The sequence below is a fragment of the Phoxinus phoxinus genome, assembly GCF_949152265.1.
Source record: "Phoxinus phoxinus genome assembly, chromosome: 5".
NCBI lineage: Eukaryota > Metazoa > Chordata > Actinopteri > Cypriniformes > Leuciscidae > Phoxinus > Phoxinus phoxinus.
The window spans coordinates 31,100,691-31,115,076 of record NC_136880.1 but is presented as its reverse complement, the minus strand read 5'-3'; the positions used below and the strand labels follow the sequence as shown (position 1 = coordinate 31,115,076).

Sequence of the window (14,386 nt, the reverse complement as noted above, 5' to 3'; positions counted from 1 at the left end):
ATCCTTGCAACTCACAGTTGCATTGCATTGTTTTAGTTTATGACGCCTCAGAATCTAAAGGTCAAACAGGTTTGGTCAAAAATGGCGGAAACCCACAGACAGGTTTTTCAAGTTTAATTTCAGGTGTTAAAAGAGTGGTGATGTTTAAACAAAGGGTCATATGGCGTACTAACAGTTAAGGCTATACACAATACAGCTAATGTATGTATATGACTGTCATATTTAGATGATGCTATCACAAGCAGGTTTCAGGCCTAAAAATATTGTCGCGGGGACGGGACGGCAACAAAGATTGAATGACTCCAAGCAGTTTACATCCAAAAAATATTTTTCATGACAAATCAAATTATTTCCATATGCTGAGAAAAACTAAAATACAGTAACTAATAAAGTTCAAATCCTGGGTGTTGCTCTATGATTAATTTCAAGGAAGCATCCCACTGCCTTTTAATACAGGAGCATAAAAGGATAGATGACATTAAAAGGGCAAATAAATAAATAACAGCAGTGGACGCCATGAGGGGTGACCGTTAATGAAGGATAGAGGTGCAGGCAAGCGGAAGAATCGATGCTTTCTTTCTACTTTATGTTAAAAGCACGATAACAACGAGCCATTGTTAATCTACATAAGGTTTAAATTAAACCGGACAAGCAAAAGGTCCCCTTTTAAACCCAGACCTCTAAAAAATTAGGAATGAAGCATTTCTGCTTTAAATTCCTCTTAACGATTTCTTTAGTACACGGTCATATTTAATTTGTTTATTAGATTTTAATTTTGTTTGTATAAAACACTACTGATTAAACTATTACAACCTAGACCGTAACAATTCCTGGTTTAAAACGTCGATATAAATAACTACACGCGATTCAGTATGCCAGCAGTAACCTCTTTGAATAATTCAGTGAATCAAATTTTGAACCGACTCAAGAGACATTTTACTCGGGAGTCGGGCTACTTCGGTTGGGCTGTGTGTTAGTGATTCACTTACAAAGAACCGACTCATAAGCATCATTCGTGGGAGAATCGGACTATGCTAGTCACGCTGTTTGTTTCAAACAGATTCGGAGACTGTTTTAATACGGTGTTCCGTCCGAAACGGCGGGAAAACAGTAACACATGTTAATGAAACATCCACATCATTAAATGAGAAAGAACCGTTTATCGACTGCGAATCATAAACTGAATCGTAAATAGTGTCGGCTATAAACGTGAAGAAGTTTCTACTTCAGACAACTGTTGAATGCACACACCACATCGTCAGTAGACTGCATTAGCATGGAAATAATAACAAGCGTGGAAATCTTAATTAAAATGTGGTGCTCGAACTGCACGGTGAAATAAAAATCCTTAGTAGAGGACCGAACGATCAGATATGCGGCGGCAATTCAAACTCTAACAACTTACTGCCGTACACAACCGTTGAATATAAAGTGCTTCGGAAAACATACCTATAAATTCCATGGTTGATATCGATCCCGCAATCAGTTATAGTCACATCCCTCCAAGAAAACAAAATGAAACAATCCCAGAGAGCAGATGAGATGAGATGAGCCGAGCCGGTGTTTAGTGAGTGAAGTCTCTCACACCCCCTTCACTCACTCGATACACTCACTGAGGAATGCAGTAAAGCCTGAGTCCGCTCCAGTCAAACCCACTCCGTTGAAAATCACAACAATGGGCTACTGGTCCTTTCTAAAGGATCCTTTAACTATAGGCGAAAGCACACTGTCTATCTTCAGACATTAAATTACCAGGAATGTACTTATACTAAACTATTTTTCTGAGCAACAGCATTGTGTTGCCTGTAATTTCATAAATAGGTGGATTCAAAATAAGTCAATTAGACTTGGCCTAATGTCATAAGAAAGACGAAAAAAATACTGTAGGCCTAACTAGATTTACATTTTCAAAAGTTTGGTTTATGTTTTAAATAAGCTTAGGATTTAGGGTTTGGTTCAGTGTAAATTAAATTTGGTTGCTGTGGTAAATATTCTAGATAGTTAACCCCAGAGACCTGCTGTTTAAATCAATTCAATAATGGTTATTTTTCCACTTAATATGGGATATTATTAAAGCTACATATAACAGCAACTCACAAGGTGAAATGTATCATAGCAACAAGTCTGGCAAGGAAATATTTGCAATTTGAATCTCCCAGCATGCCAAAGTCACACAATAGCTATGGTCACTACCGACTGGCATCGTTGCTGATTGTTCTAGATCAAATTTGGCTATATTCAGTTGGTATTTGATCTGTAGTTTTCCATTCCAATTCTAAGGAAATGTATTTATACGAATATTGCAACAATGCAAAACATTTGTAAAATGTAAACCAAAGATAAACCAATTCAAATGATTTTTAACATAGATTACAGAGTGCAAGATGGTTGCTCAGAGATGAACAGACTGAAGCTGCTGTCTTCTAGCTCACTGGAAAAGCTTTTATAGAGGTCAAAGCAACTGCACTCCAAGCCTATATATTTGGATTTACTTTACAGGGGAGTCTGTGAGGTGCAGGAATATTACAGGATCCTGATACTTTAGAGAATGACAGAGGAATGCTCTGGGATGAACATATCCACAATTCAGCCTTCTAACTTACTGGGAAGGTTTAGAGAAAGTTAAAGCATACAGAAATTTTGTAACCCTAATAAAAAAAAACCCAGCATTGCGATTTATTTGTTTTGTAAAAACATGGTCAAGGAGAAAAATGTAACAAGAAAAATTATGGTCTTAATATTAAAAATATTATAAAGAAATATAGGCTACAATGACTTTAATCTTAAATGTCCCTCTTTGACCAATGTATTTTCAAGATGGAGGCGAAACATGGCTTCCGCCATTCGAGCAGCTCACCCGTATGTATTATAAACGGCAGATGTAAGCTTACGAGAACATTTGATTAGTTGGTAGAAGTAATTATACATTAATGAGCACATATAATTTTGAAAGAACAAAGTGTTTTTTGCTAAGAATCAACTTAAAAAAATGACACAGTGTAGCTTTAAAGAGCAGATACTAATATTGATACATACCCAAGAACTTCATTCTTATGGAAGCTTATGGGTAGCAATATTCAATTTGAAATGTAATATGCAAAATGGCAATGCAATATGCAAAATGGCACTGCATTTCTGTATTTAAATTTGCATTTTCCATACCATATGTGCAACGTTTGGAGCAAAATTATAATTTAAATTCATTTATATTTTACATTTGTTATTTCATACACTAGCTTTGACATATAATTTAAACATAAGATTACCGTTTATGTACGTCTCGTGTTTTTAAGAGCAAAAATGCGTTCTCAATGTCTTTCATTCAAACGTCAAAAAATATTGTCAAATTGAACAGATAGGGAAACTAAAGCACTTCTCCTCATGCGAGCGGATGAAGACAGCGGACAGCGTTTAAAGATCATTTACGATGACTGACATGACAGAATTTACTGGTATTTTGGAGCTGATTTGTGAATGGTCTCTAACCGGTAATAAAAGCCAGAATGCCGTTGCTTGCGTGAACAGCATAAGTGTGTATTACCGGTCATTTACTGGGATTGCTGTATGAAAGGGGCTAATGAGTTCACTATACTCAAATGGCCTCCACAGTCAGATCTCAATCCAATGGAGCACCTTTAGGATGTGCTGGAACAGGAGTTGTGTGGCATAATAGCTTTTGTACAATGTTGAAAAACATTAATAGCTGTGAAGTTTTAAATAAAATGTTCATAAATAAAAAAACTTTAGGATGCTAAAGAGGGGTATTAACAGAGTTATTTTTGGAAATATAAATTATTGTTATTATTATTATAAATAACACTTATTAGCATCCGGATGGACATAACTTTATTATAGGCCTTTATTACATGGCTTGGCTGAATTCTAATGTAGAATGCGGTCTGTTATTTCTTGATAACAGATCGCTGCTAAATATAACAGACTGTTGCCATGAAAAACAGAGAGTTGCCATGGACGCAGGATTCTAACCGAACGGACTATTTTCTTTAATGGAAGCAATACAATCATTTTTAAATCAATGAACTCCATTTTAAATCAATATTTTGTGTCAAATTATTGATTTATTTGGTAGGTAGCCATGTAAGCGGGATAATGTACAGCGAGGCGGTTGTTATAGCGAATACAACCCTTTCAGGCTGATTCAAGTCCCAAACAGCCTGTCGGTGTTGTATTCGCTACAACAACCGCCTCGCTGTACATTATCCCTTACATAATTGATGCATAAACAACAATCAGTTGTTATAAATATATGCAATTAAGAAAAATAACATTTAAAGCAGGGCTATGTTTCGGGAATTTCTTCGCTGTATTCTCGCTTTTTGCTCGCAGGTTTCTCTATAGATCTCCCCCTACAGCTTCGGAATAGATATTTGACGACCACCATTCAACCCGAAAAAAGTAATATAACCATTCCAATGACTCAGAAGCTGTTCAGTTAAGGTAAAAAACCTGAATAGTTCACCTTTAAATTATAATTTTGCTACAATTTTAGCTTGAACATGTTAAACATATCTTATCATCTGTGATTTTAATATATCATATTGCATTGCCATTTTGCATATTACATAAACATTTTTTTTATCGCTACCCATAAGTTCAAGGGTATGTATCAAATTTAATATTAGTATCTGCTCTTTTAGATGAAAGTCATAATATTTATTGGTAATTATTTGCATATTGTATTGCCATTTTGCAAATTACATTTCAAATTAAATATTGTTAACCTTAAGCTTCCATACATTGCTTCCCCCAAAGAGCAGACAAAGATATTCGGCTATCAACATACTAGTAGCAGTTTTTCTTGCCCTAAATACGCCAGGAAGTACTTTTGATCTCTCTCGCCCACCACGTAAAATGTGAATTTTCCAGGACAGCATGCCCCATGACACTGCTCACTAAACTATTTTCATTCTCTTTATTTCTTTCAATACTAAAAAAATGTTGCACAAAGACCTTTATGGAAAACAGACTTGGGGAACAATATTAGTAGATCTGTAAAGCGGAGACATCTTCCTCGCATCGACATGTATTAATAGCAAAATCAATTGGATATATTAGGTAGTCCAACAATAGAATGAGATGCATTTCATCTACCAAAATAGATGACCATTATTCTACTTTAGTCTCTATTAAACGCTTCATTACTTTTACCCCAGAGGTTAAACGGAACATTTGGATGTTATCATTTCAAAATATCGGATTTGAAAGGGATATCTCATCTAGTAATTAAAATGCTGTCATTATTTACTACCCTCTTTTAGTTCTAAAACAGTATGAAGGTTTCATTAATGTATTAAGTTTTCTGTGGAACACACAAAGATATTTAAAAAAATTATTTCTTTACTTTTGTCATACAATATAAGTCAATGAGTCTAATGTTGTTTTAATTTGAACCCAATTTACTTTCCTTGCATGGACGAAAACAATTGAAACATTCATTCTACAATACATCATCTTTTGTGTTCTGCAGAAGAAAGAAAGACAAAGTTTGGAATGAGGGTGAGTAAAAAGAATTTGTATTTTTTTAGCAAACCTTTTAAATCAGATGTTTTCCTCTTGTACGTCTGTGTGTGTGTGTGTGTGTGTGTGTGTGTGTGTGTGTGTGTGTGTGTAAAATGAAAAACAACATCAACAATCCAAACATAGTTTATAAATATCTCTGTTTGCTATGTGAGAGAAGTCAGAAACTCATTGTCTTGACAACTGTGAAAGACGGAGCTGAAGCTTCAGTAAGTGATACATCTCTCCTCATTGCAACAAAAGAAAAAAAAATATGTATGATTCACAGATCGAAACACTAAAAACCACATATGATCTCACTAAATTTTTGTTGCAGTGTATTCAACAGCCTCTCGAGACTCAACGTGTTCTGAATGGCCACAGAATTCCTCATTGTCAAACAGAGCGAACATTAACATATAAATAACCCTCTCCTCTCGCTCTATGAATCCGTGGCGGTGCAGCTTAGGAGGGTCTGGAGAATGAATGACTCTCTTAGTCACAGAGATTTGTGCATTTCTCTGACCGCTGCCTTTAGCAACCAGCCCACTGGGTCAGTGTCCGCACCCCCGCACGTACTGGCGCTGAATGCAAGACCAGTCAGAGGGCAGCTTCAGTTATTGCCCCCCTCCCCTCCCCAGGCCTGGGAGGGAAAGCAACAAAGTCCCCCCCCCCCACCCGTCCACAGAGAGAGAGACAGAAAGAAAACTAACACATTGACAACAGTGAGTTTTGTTCCATGGAATTACATTCCTCTAACTCCTCCTCGCACAAGCACGCCCGGCCCACAGAGGTCACGGGATCAAATCTCTCCAAACTTACAGAAGTTACTCAAACATATTGAAACGTTGTGAGAAAAAGTGCAGATATGGAGGGATGAATAAGACGGAAATAAAAGAGAGAAGGGATGTGAATCATAATTCTTACAACCACTAAAAATTCCCCCAAATTAATCTAACCAGTTTGCATTGGGTAGGGACTAGGGAGCTTCCGTTTGACTCAGTTTTCATTAAAAGGGATAGTTAATTCAAAACGATCTAAATTGTGAAAGCATGTTCTTATCCTCATGCCACTCAACCCGTTTGACTTTCTTTCTTCTGTGGAACACAAACAATGACATTTTGAAAAAGGTCTCTGTTTTTTGTTCATACAATGAAAGTCAATGGGGTCCAATGTTGTTTTGGACCCCATTGACTTTCATTATATGAACAAAAACAGTTGAAACATTCTTCAAAATATCTTATTTTGCGTAGAAAGAAAGTCATTCAGGTTTGGATCAAAATGTTAGTAATCGCTAACAAAAAAAAGAAAGACAAAATCTCATGTAGAAACAATGAGGGCAGCGTGTGTATATGTGAAGAATTATGCATTTGATTCTGCAGTACAACTGATCTTTGTTTTTGCAAAATATCCCGCAGTTTTTAGCATGCATATTTTCGCCCCCAATCTGGTGTTTCTCTAAGCCCAGCCTGGGTTGTTGCCTTTTAAATCCACTGCTTTGTTACCCTGATCCTCCGTGCTCGCGGCAGTGGATTCAGAGTAATGGGCCTGGTGTTACAAATGCACCTACTGACGTGATTTTGTTCATGATTCACCTCATGCTCTGCCTGCTAGTGCGCAAATCCGTATTCTATAAGCTGCAGTGTCAGTGTGCCTGCTTAACAACATCTTAAAGCTACAGTAAATGCTAAAAGAGTGCCATTTGATCCACCAGTATAAGCTTCATGAAGCCCTATAGATAGAACAAAAAAGCTGTCAAAAGTATCTAGAGGTCCTTTTATTGTTTGAATCAGCGTTTCCACACCTTTTGATCAATGACATATCTGATGGCTCGTGATTACTGCATACAGGTTATTAAAATATTTTTTAAAAAGACTGCAAATGTAGTTTCTAGCCAATATTTTTTTTTAAATCTAAGCATAACTACATGCAGAATACCAAAATAAAAATGATTGATTGTAGCTTAAGCCGATAATTATATTGATTTTACATCCAATAACTGATAGATATTTGATATAATAATGATATACTATACTTATTCCTCAGAAAATAAGACGTGGATTAATTTAAATGCTACAATGAATATTGCCATTACAATATTGATTGGTTATTAATAGCTTAAGCCTATAATGATTTTCATCTTGTCTGATAACTGATACATGGCTGATATTAAAATGCAATATTATACTTGTACACATTTTTTTTATGATTTTTATAAATACAACAGTAAATCAATTATTATTTGCAAAAAACTACTTTTAAAATGTAACCATTTATCAATGCTATTAAATGTCATTACCGGTAATGTTAAAATTAAAATTGACTTTGCATGTTAGATGACGACGAAGGTAATCTAAATGTAGAAATAGGTGGAAATTAAATATATCATCTGATAACCCTATACAAATTATGTAATATACTCAGGTTTGTCATTTTTTTTCATGGATGTTCTGCCTGAAAGAGTGCACAGTGCAGTTTTGCCATCTTAACAGAAGCACCACATGGATCTTACCTAACATGGAGGTTCCCTCTGGTGGAAACTCTGGGAACGGTCCTTCAGAGGGCACACTGACTGTCCTTCTCAGGCTGCGGCCCTTTGATGAGGATGCTGTGGGGCTTTCATGGACCTCAGATGGCATCTGGGAACAAGTCAGAGGTCAGTAGGTGCAGGTCACAGGGGTACACATTCTAACAGCGGGTAAAAGAAAGTCCTTTCCTAACGTTGCTACTAATTAACTAACCGTTAAACTGAATCTGAAAGCAATCTGTCAATCAGAAACTATGTCAATACATTAAGTGAATTGATTATTCCCTTTAATAACCTCAAGGTGAAATCGGTTGCCCTGCACAGACAGTGATGCGCTGGAATTCAGTACAGAAGAGGACAAATCATTAAACTGCAAAACGAGTCTTTACAACAATTCGGATGGGACTAGTTTTCCTTAAGAAGAAGGTCAGTGTTAAATTTGCTTTGCGATTTTATTCGAATCACAATCATATGTAAACAACTCAAAATGTCGTTTGGAAAACTAATTCCATCCAGGCCAATAAATTCCATCCGTGCGTGATGCATTTAACCCTCAAAAGGGGAAACGTACAACAAAGCACAAACATCATCCGCGTGTCTTTCTTTAACCGTCCCTCGCTCTTCATTCGGAGGGAGAGGAAGAGAGAAGAATGAGGGGATAACGCATAGGGAAGGAGCGCTCTCACCTCTTCCTCCTTGTTGAGCAGGATGAGCTGGCTATCGGTCAGGATGCAGTACTTCCTCTCCCAAACGCAGGGCTCCGTGAATGGCGACTGGCCGCAGGAGAAGTGGTGGCTGGCCGGCCCCTTCACATCTGTGCACAGGGGACAGAAAAGACATCTCAGAATGGGTTGCCACAAGAAAGGATCACCACAAAAACAAGTCCTCTTCATTTTAACAAAGATTCTCTTCAGGAATGAGCAACGCTTTTAATGGGACTTCTAAGAAATGCGACTATATATTCCCTCACATCTTGCAGAAATAGACATGGCCCTTAGAGAGCCACAAACTCGCTCCTCTTCTTTATTTAATCACCAGTTCACCTCACAAAAATAGACTCCAGACAATGATGCTGTTCATAAGAAAATGAGTCACATTGGACTCATTAAATGCCACTGTGTAAGCAATTTCTGCATCACTAGCAGCACCAAACGAACTTGTAAAAATAACGACGACAGTCTCCAAACCTGTCCTCCATTGTTTAGACAAACAGTGCCACACAATGGCAGAGAGCTTCCAACATTTCTGGGCCATAATCAGTTGTTTCAGAGACATTTTTCTTTGAAATAACATGATATATACCATGCACAATAAGACCAGAGGACTATTTTAAGAATGTATATTTTGATTTCACCTTTGAAGAGCAAATGTGTAAAGTGTTCCACACACTGCTGCCTGTAGAGAGCAGCGTTACACTGGTTTACAATGTTGCTCATGTGCTCCAGCAATCCACCTCTTTTAAAGGAGTCAATCTCAGAATGGGAAAAAAAAAAAAACAGATAGGGGCAAACATCAGCTTTTTGAAAGCAAGAACTGAATATTAGATGCGTTATACCTTTCAGAGCAACGCAGGAAGAGTGCATTTTGGGAATTGTCACATATCACAACGAGTGGAAACACTTGTCAGAGAACATTACTGACAAAAAGCCTAACGGTCCTCCTTGTCTATTAGTTGATCATTTAGACCTTCGCTAAGCTTCATCAATCAGTTCTGGCTGGCAGTTTTGCTGTACGGTTGACCAGAGCGAGAGACAGAATGAACATGTCAGGATTCAAGGTCAGAGGTCAGCCCGCCCTGATGTCACTCTAGATCAGGCGAATGGGCCAATTGTGGCCGTACTTGAGTTTTTCCCAGGCCGCATGACTAAATGAACACCACACAGACGCAGAAGAAAGTGACGCAATGTGTCTCAAGAGGACGGGTGTGACGGCTGCATCTCCTCTTGGTTATTGAACGCAGTCGTCTTGCCCACGACTATTTTCCACATAAGCTATCAGCCTAAAGCAATGTTAGGATGAAAACGCACAAGGGAGAACGAAAAAACACTGGCTCTTTGAATGAGGTAAGATCAGGAGATTAGGCGAACAGAGAACTGATAGAAAGATTTAAAGAGCGAACTAAAGCGGAGACCTAAAAAAAAAAAAAAAAAGCCAAGTTGGTGTGAATGGAGCTTGGGGAAAAAACAAATGGTCAATATCTTATTTTTTATTTTTTTTAAATCAGAGAAACCATTTAGACCAATTTGCCAAGAAGATTCAATTGTTTATTATATAAAGTAACTACCGTAGTTAAAAATAATCAAGGCATGTTTTTTTGCTAAATTAAATAAATATTTCTTAATTTCAATTTATATGCACACATTTAACAGTATTTTTTGTTCAAAAGCTTGAGTTAAAATTGATAGTTCACCCAAAAATGAAAATGATCCCAGGATTTACTCACTCTGAAGCCATCCTAGGTGTATATGACATTCTTCTTTCAGACTAATATAATAGGAGTTATATTAAAAAATGTCCTGGCTCTTCCAAGCTTTATAATGGCAGTGAATGGGCACCATTTTAAGAATTTATTTAAGAATATTAAAATGTTAAGCATTCAACTGTTTTAACATTAATGTTAATGTTGTGAATTAGCTTTAGCTAGAAACACTATGATGCATACATCAGATGACTTTTGAAGTTTATCTTTTTTGTATCAATAATAATAACATTGATACTAATAAAAGTTTGAGCACCAAATCATATTATAATAATTTCTGAAAGATCATGCGACACGGAAGACTGAAGTAATGCTGAAAACAGTTTTGCCATCACAGGAGGAATATATTCAATTTTAAAATATATTAAAACATAAAATAATGTTTTTACTGTATTTTTGTATCAAATAAATGTATAAAAATAAAAAGTTGGTGAGCGCAAGAGACTTCTTTAAAGAGCATTAAAAAATTACAGACCCTAAGACCTTGAAATATGTTAAAGAAAATAGACTAAACAATAAATAAATAAACATTTTAAAATGATTATTTGATTCAGAACTGATAATTATTTTTAAATCAAACTTACCAACTCGTTTAATGTTGTTTTTGCCATTTAACATTGAATCAGAGACACTATTAGGATTCAGTTGGCAACCTACACTGACATTTTATGGAAAAAGAAAATCATACCAGTAAGGAATGACATGAGGCTGATTAAATGATGACAGAAATTACATTTTTGGGTGAAGTATCCCTTTAATTATATCGGCCCGCCCTAGCTATGAACAAAAGAGGTTGAGAGAGATCGAGCTCAACATTGACAACGAAACAAACTGTTCTTCTATTTATTGCTCTGCAAACAAGCATACAACTGTGTAAACAGACATGCTTTAATGGGTGTTTGGATAAGTGCTGGAAGGCAAACTGGCGGCGCTCCACTCAAGGCGGCTGTGGAAAGATGGAGGTGAAATGTGTGGGAGTGGAGGGAGCCAGTCCAATCTAAAGCCTGTCTGTTTGAGACGACAGCTCGCGCTCAGCGGCACAGTGGCAGCATATAACATATGGACGGGTGAGATAAAGTGGCTTCTCCAGAGATCTCATATGCCATTAAGAGAAGTGTGAAGCTGTTGGCAAAGCAGTTGACAACTCCATCTGATGGAACACAATATCTTCCATAATTATCTACGCATATTGAGACTCCCAGGCACGGGAGATTCAAAAATAACCCTGTCCAATAACACCAATATTTGCATTACAAATGTGTAAATTCTGCACCACTTGCATACTTGTCAACTTTTAACATCATGTGTACAGTATCATTATTTAAACTTCATCAGCCAGCATCATCTACTGTGCCACAAGACTGTCAACGCAGCGCCAGAGGAGATTTATTAGTAGGATGTTTAATTGCATCTCGTACAGTTTCACTGCCTCTGCATTCTAGTGAGGATGAGGGCTTCACCTGCGCCTGTTCATACAGCTATGTGCAAATCGCTGCTTCTCTCTGGGGAGAGTAAAAGGCCAGTGAACATTGAGGATCAGAGATTTCTCAAAACCAGCAGATGGAACAGTCTCTCAAAAGCCTTTATTCTTGCCTTTGGAAAGAATTCAATAGTGCTTTCAGAGCTGAGAGTTCTCATTTACATCTCACTGAAATAGTCTTGATTGCACATGGAAAGCTAGGCATTGCATATACATTTAACATAATTTGCAGCAATATTATTGGAAAGCTTTAGAAAACCCAGGATAAACAAATATGCTGGGTGAAAAGATAAATAAATGGGTTCCCACCCTTTTTAAATCAATATATTTCCACAATTTTTTCCAGTCGTTCATAATGGAACAAGTATATCTACATTCATTTAATAAAGGTTTTTGTTGAGGAAGATTTCCATTTCTATTTTAGGTACCAATTATTGGAATTAACAGATTTAAATAAATATAACAATATACAGAAGTCTCCAAAAGTTGCAAAAGAAAAGCCTGACATTTGAATTGCAGCTTATTGAGGAATCAGCTTTCTGAGAGTCCATAAACAAAACTCATTTCCATGACTTTTAACACGATTACTTTTCTATGAATTTCCATGAATAGGTCCCCTAATATTTCCAGGTTTTCTGTGATTATGGGAACCCTGCATGTAAGCTCTATCAACAGCATCTTGGGCAAAGTGCCAATTACAACAGAAAATAATTTTGACACATCCATCAGTTTCTAAAAACAAATAAACTTACTTACAGCAATGAACTTCTAAGTACACAAATATAAGCATTTAAAACATAATTTGATCTTTAATGGTCTAAATAAGTGGTTTATAACCAAGAGGCCAGGGCCCATTAGAGGGCATAGCAAACTTCCAAGGGGGCCTCATTTAAAATAAGAAAAAACAAGCATTAAATTATGCTATATCAGCTAAAAATCCAGATATTTATTATTAGAATTTACCCCTTATAAAGCTTTTTTATTTTATTTGAAAAAACACAAAAAAACCAGGGTTCCCATGTCTTGAAATATGAGTATGCCTAATTTAAAAAGTGCGAATTCTAAATCTGGAAAAGTCATTTAAATGAATGTGGGGTGGGGGGGGGGGGGGGGGGGGGGGAATCGTTATCCTAAATTGTTAGTTAATCATTAACAACTTACTTTAAGCCTTCACGTCAAAAAGGTTGGAGAACCACTGGTCTAAATCATGTTCATCATGCTACTTTTAGATGAAGATGAATGGGCAAAATGATCTGCTGTTGTAATCAAAAACATAACACAAATGTTGTCATTGGAGCTTCAGTTGTATTTAACCAATAATATTCCTTTAAAAGTATTAGCAACACAACTAAAGATACACTAGTCCATTGAGAAGGAAAAACATTTAACACTTGGTCAGGAACCCAATTACTGTGATCTTCTGCTAAATATAGCAGAGGTATAAAGACCCCTCCCTGAGGTGTTCGGACAATGTAGTTAAGTGTATGTCATCTGAAATCTAGTGTGAAAAACAAATCTGTCCTAACCAAGTCCTTCTTAAAAGTCCTGTTACATAAACTTTGCAAACTCATTTGGACACAAATGTTATTTCTGCAGAGTTCAGCATGTCCATCATTATCAACCAAACTCATCTATCACTCCAAATATTCTCTAGATCGAAGCGCAGCGCCAGCAATGACAGAGTACTCGCAAAGGATGTTACCCAACATGCTCTGTGGGTGGGGGGGTGTTAGAAAACATACTAACCAAACCCTGAAATGACGGGTCGGTTACAATGTCAAGAGACAAGGGGATGATAAAAAACCAGTATAGGCAGTATACAAAATAGGCAGTTTAATCTTATCTAAACAAATTTATTGCCATAGAATTTCATAAGAAAGACTTGAAAAATGTAGAAAACAAACACTTCTCTGGAAGGGAAATGCAACCACAGAACCAAAGGCTAGATCGAGTCACCACAGCAGAGTAACACAAATGAAGCATTCCTCTGAACAGGGATGTGCAAAACTACATGATTTCAAAATGACTATTCATGGGTCGCCTGAATGACTAGTTGACTAATCTGTTAAGGAAGCTCTTTAAAATTAGAATTGTTTGGGGTTTACCCGACATCAAATCAAAGATGCTTCTTAGAGTGTTGTAGCAGCTAGAAAAAGTGGAATAGAAGCAACTGTCTCAAGACTTGAGTTTTAAAAAATATGGACTACTTTTAACCTGATGCACCATATTAAAATAGCAACGCTTTGGATGACAAAAAAAGTGAGATGTGGTGCAACAGCCAAAAAAAGTCTGTCTAAGGGGCTATTCACACAGAACGCGTTTTTGCTTGGTCTCGAGACATGTTTTTTAAAAAGTTTAACTTCTTTTTTACTCAAGCGCCGCG

At 36.7% G+C, this 14,386-nt stretch overlaps 1 protein-coding gene across 9 annotated transcripts in view; it reads right to left on the bottom strand.

The window, feature by feature from the left end:
• Positions 1 to 14,386, bottom strand: part of rasal2 (RAS protein activator like 2) — a 75,141-nt gene that overhangs the window by 32,883 nt on the left and 27,872 nt on the right. For 8 of the 9 annotated variants that reach the window (XM_079611817.1, XM_079611819.1, XM_079611818.1 and 5 more), the window contains 2 exons: positions 8,731 to 8,858; positions 8,030 to 8,156 (listed from right to left, as the gene is read on the bottom strand). In XM_079611817.1, coding sequence (XP_079467943.1) covers positions 8,030 to 8,156; positions 8,731 to 8,858 — 255 coding nt within the window. Of the gene's footprint in view, positions 1 to 1,449; positions 1,686 to 8,029; positions 8,157 to 8,730; positions 8,859 to 14,386 lie in introns of those variants that run through there. The other variant, XM_079611811.1, reaches the window with a different exon arrangement.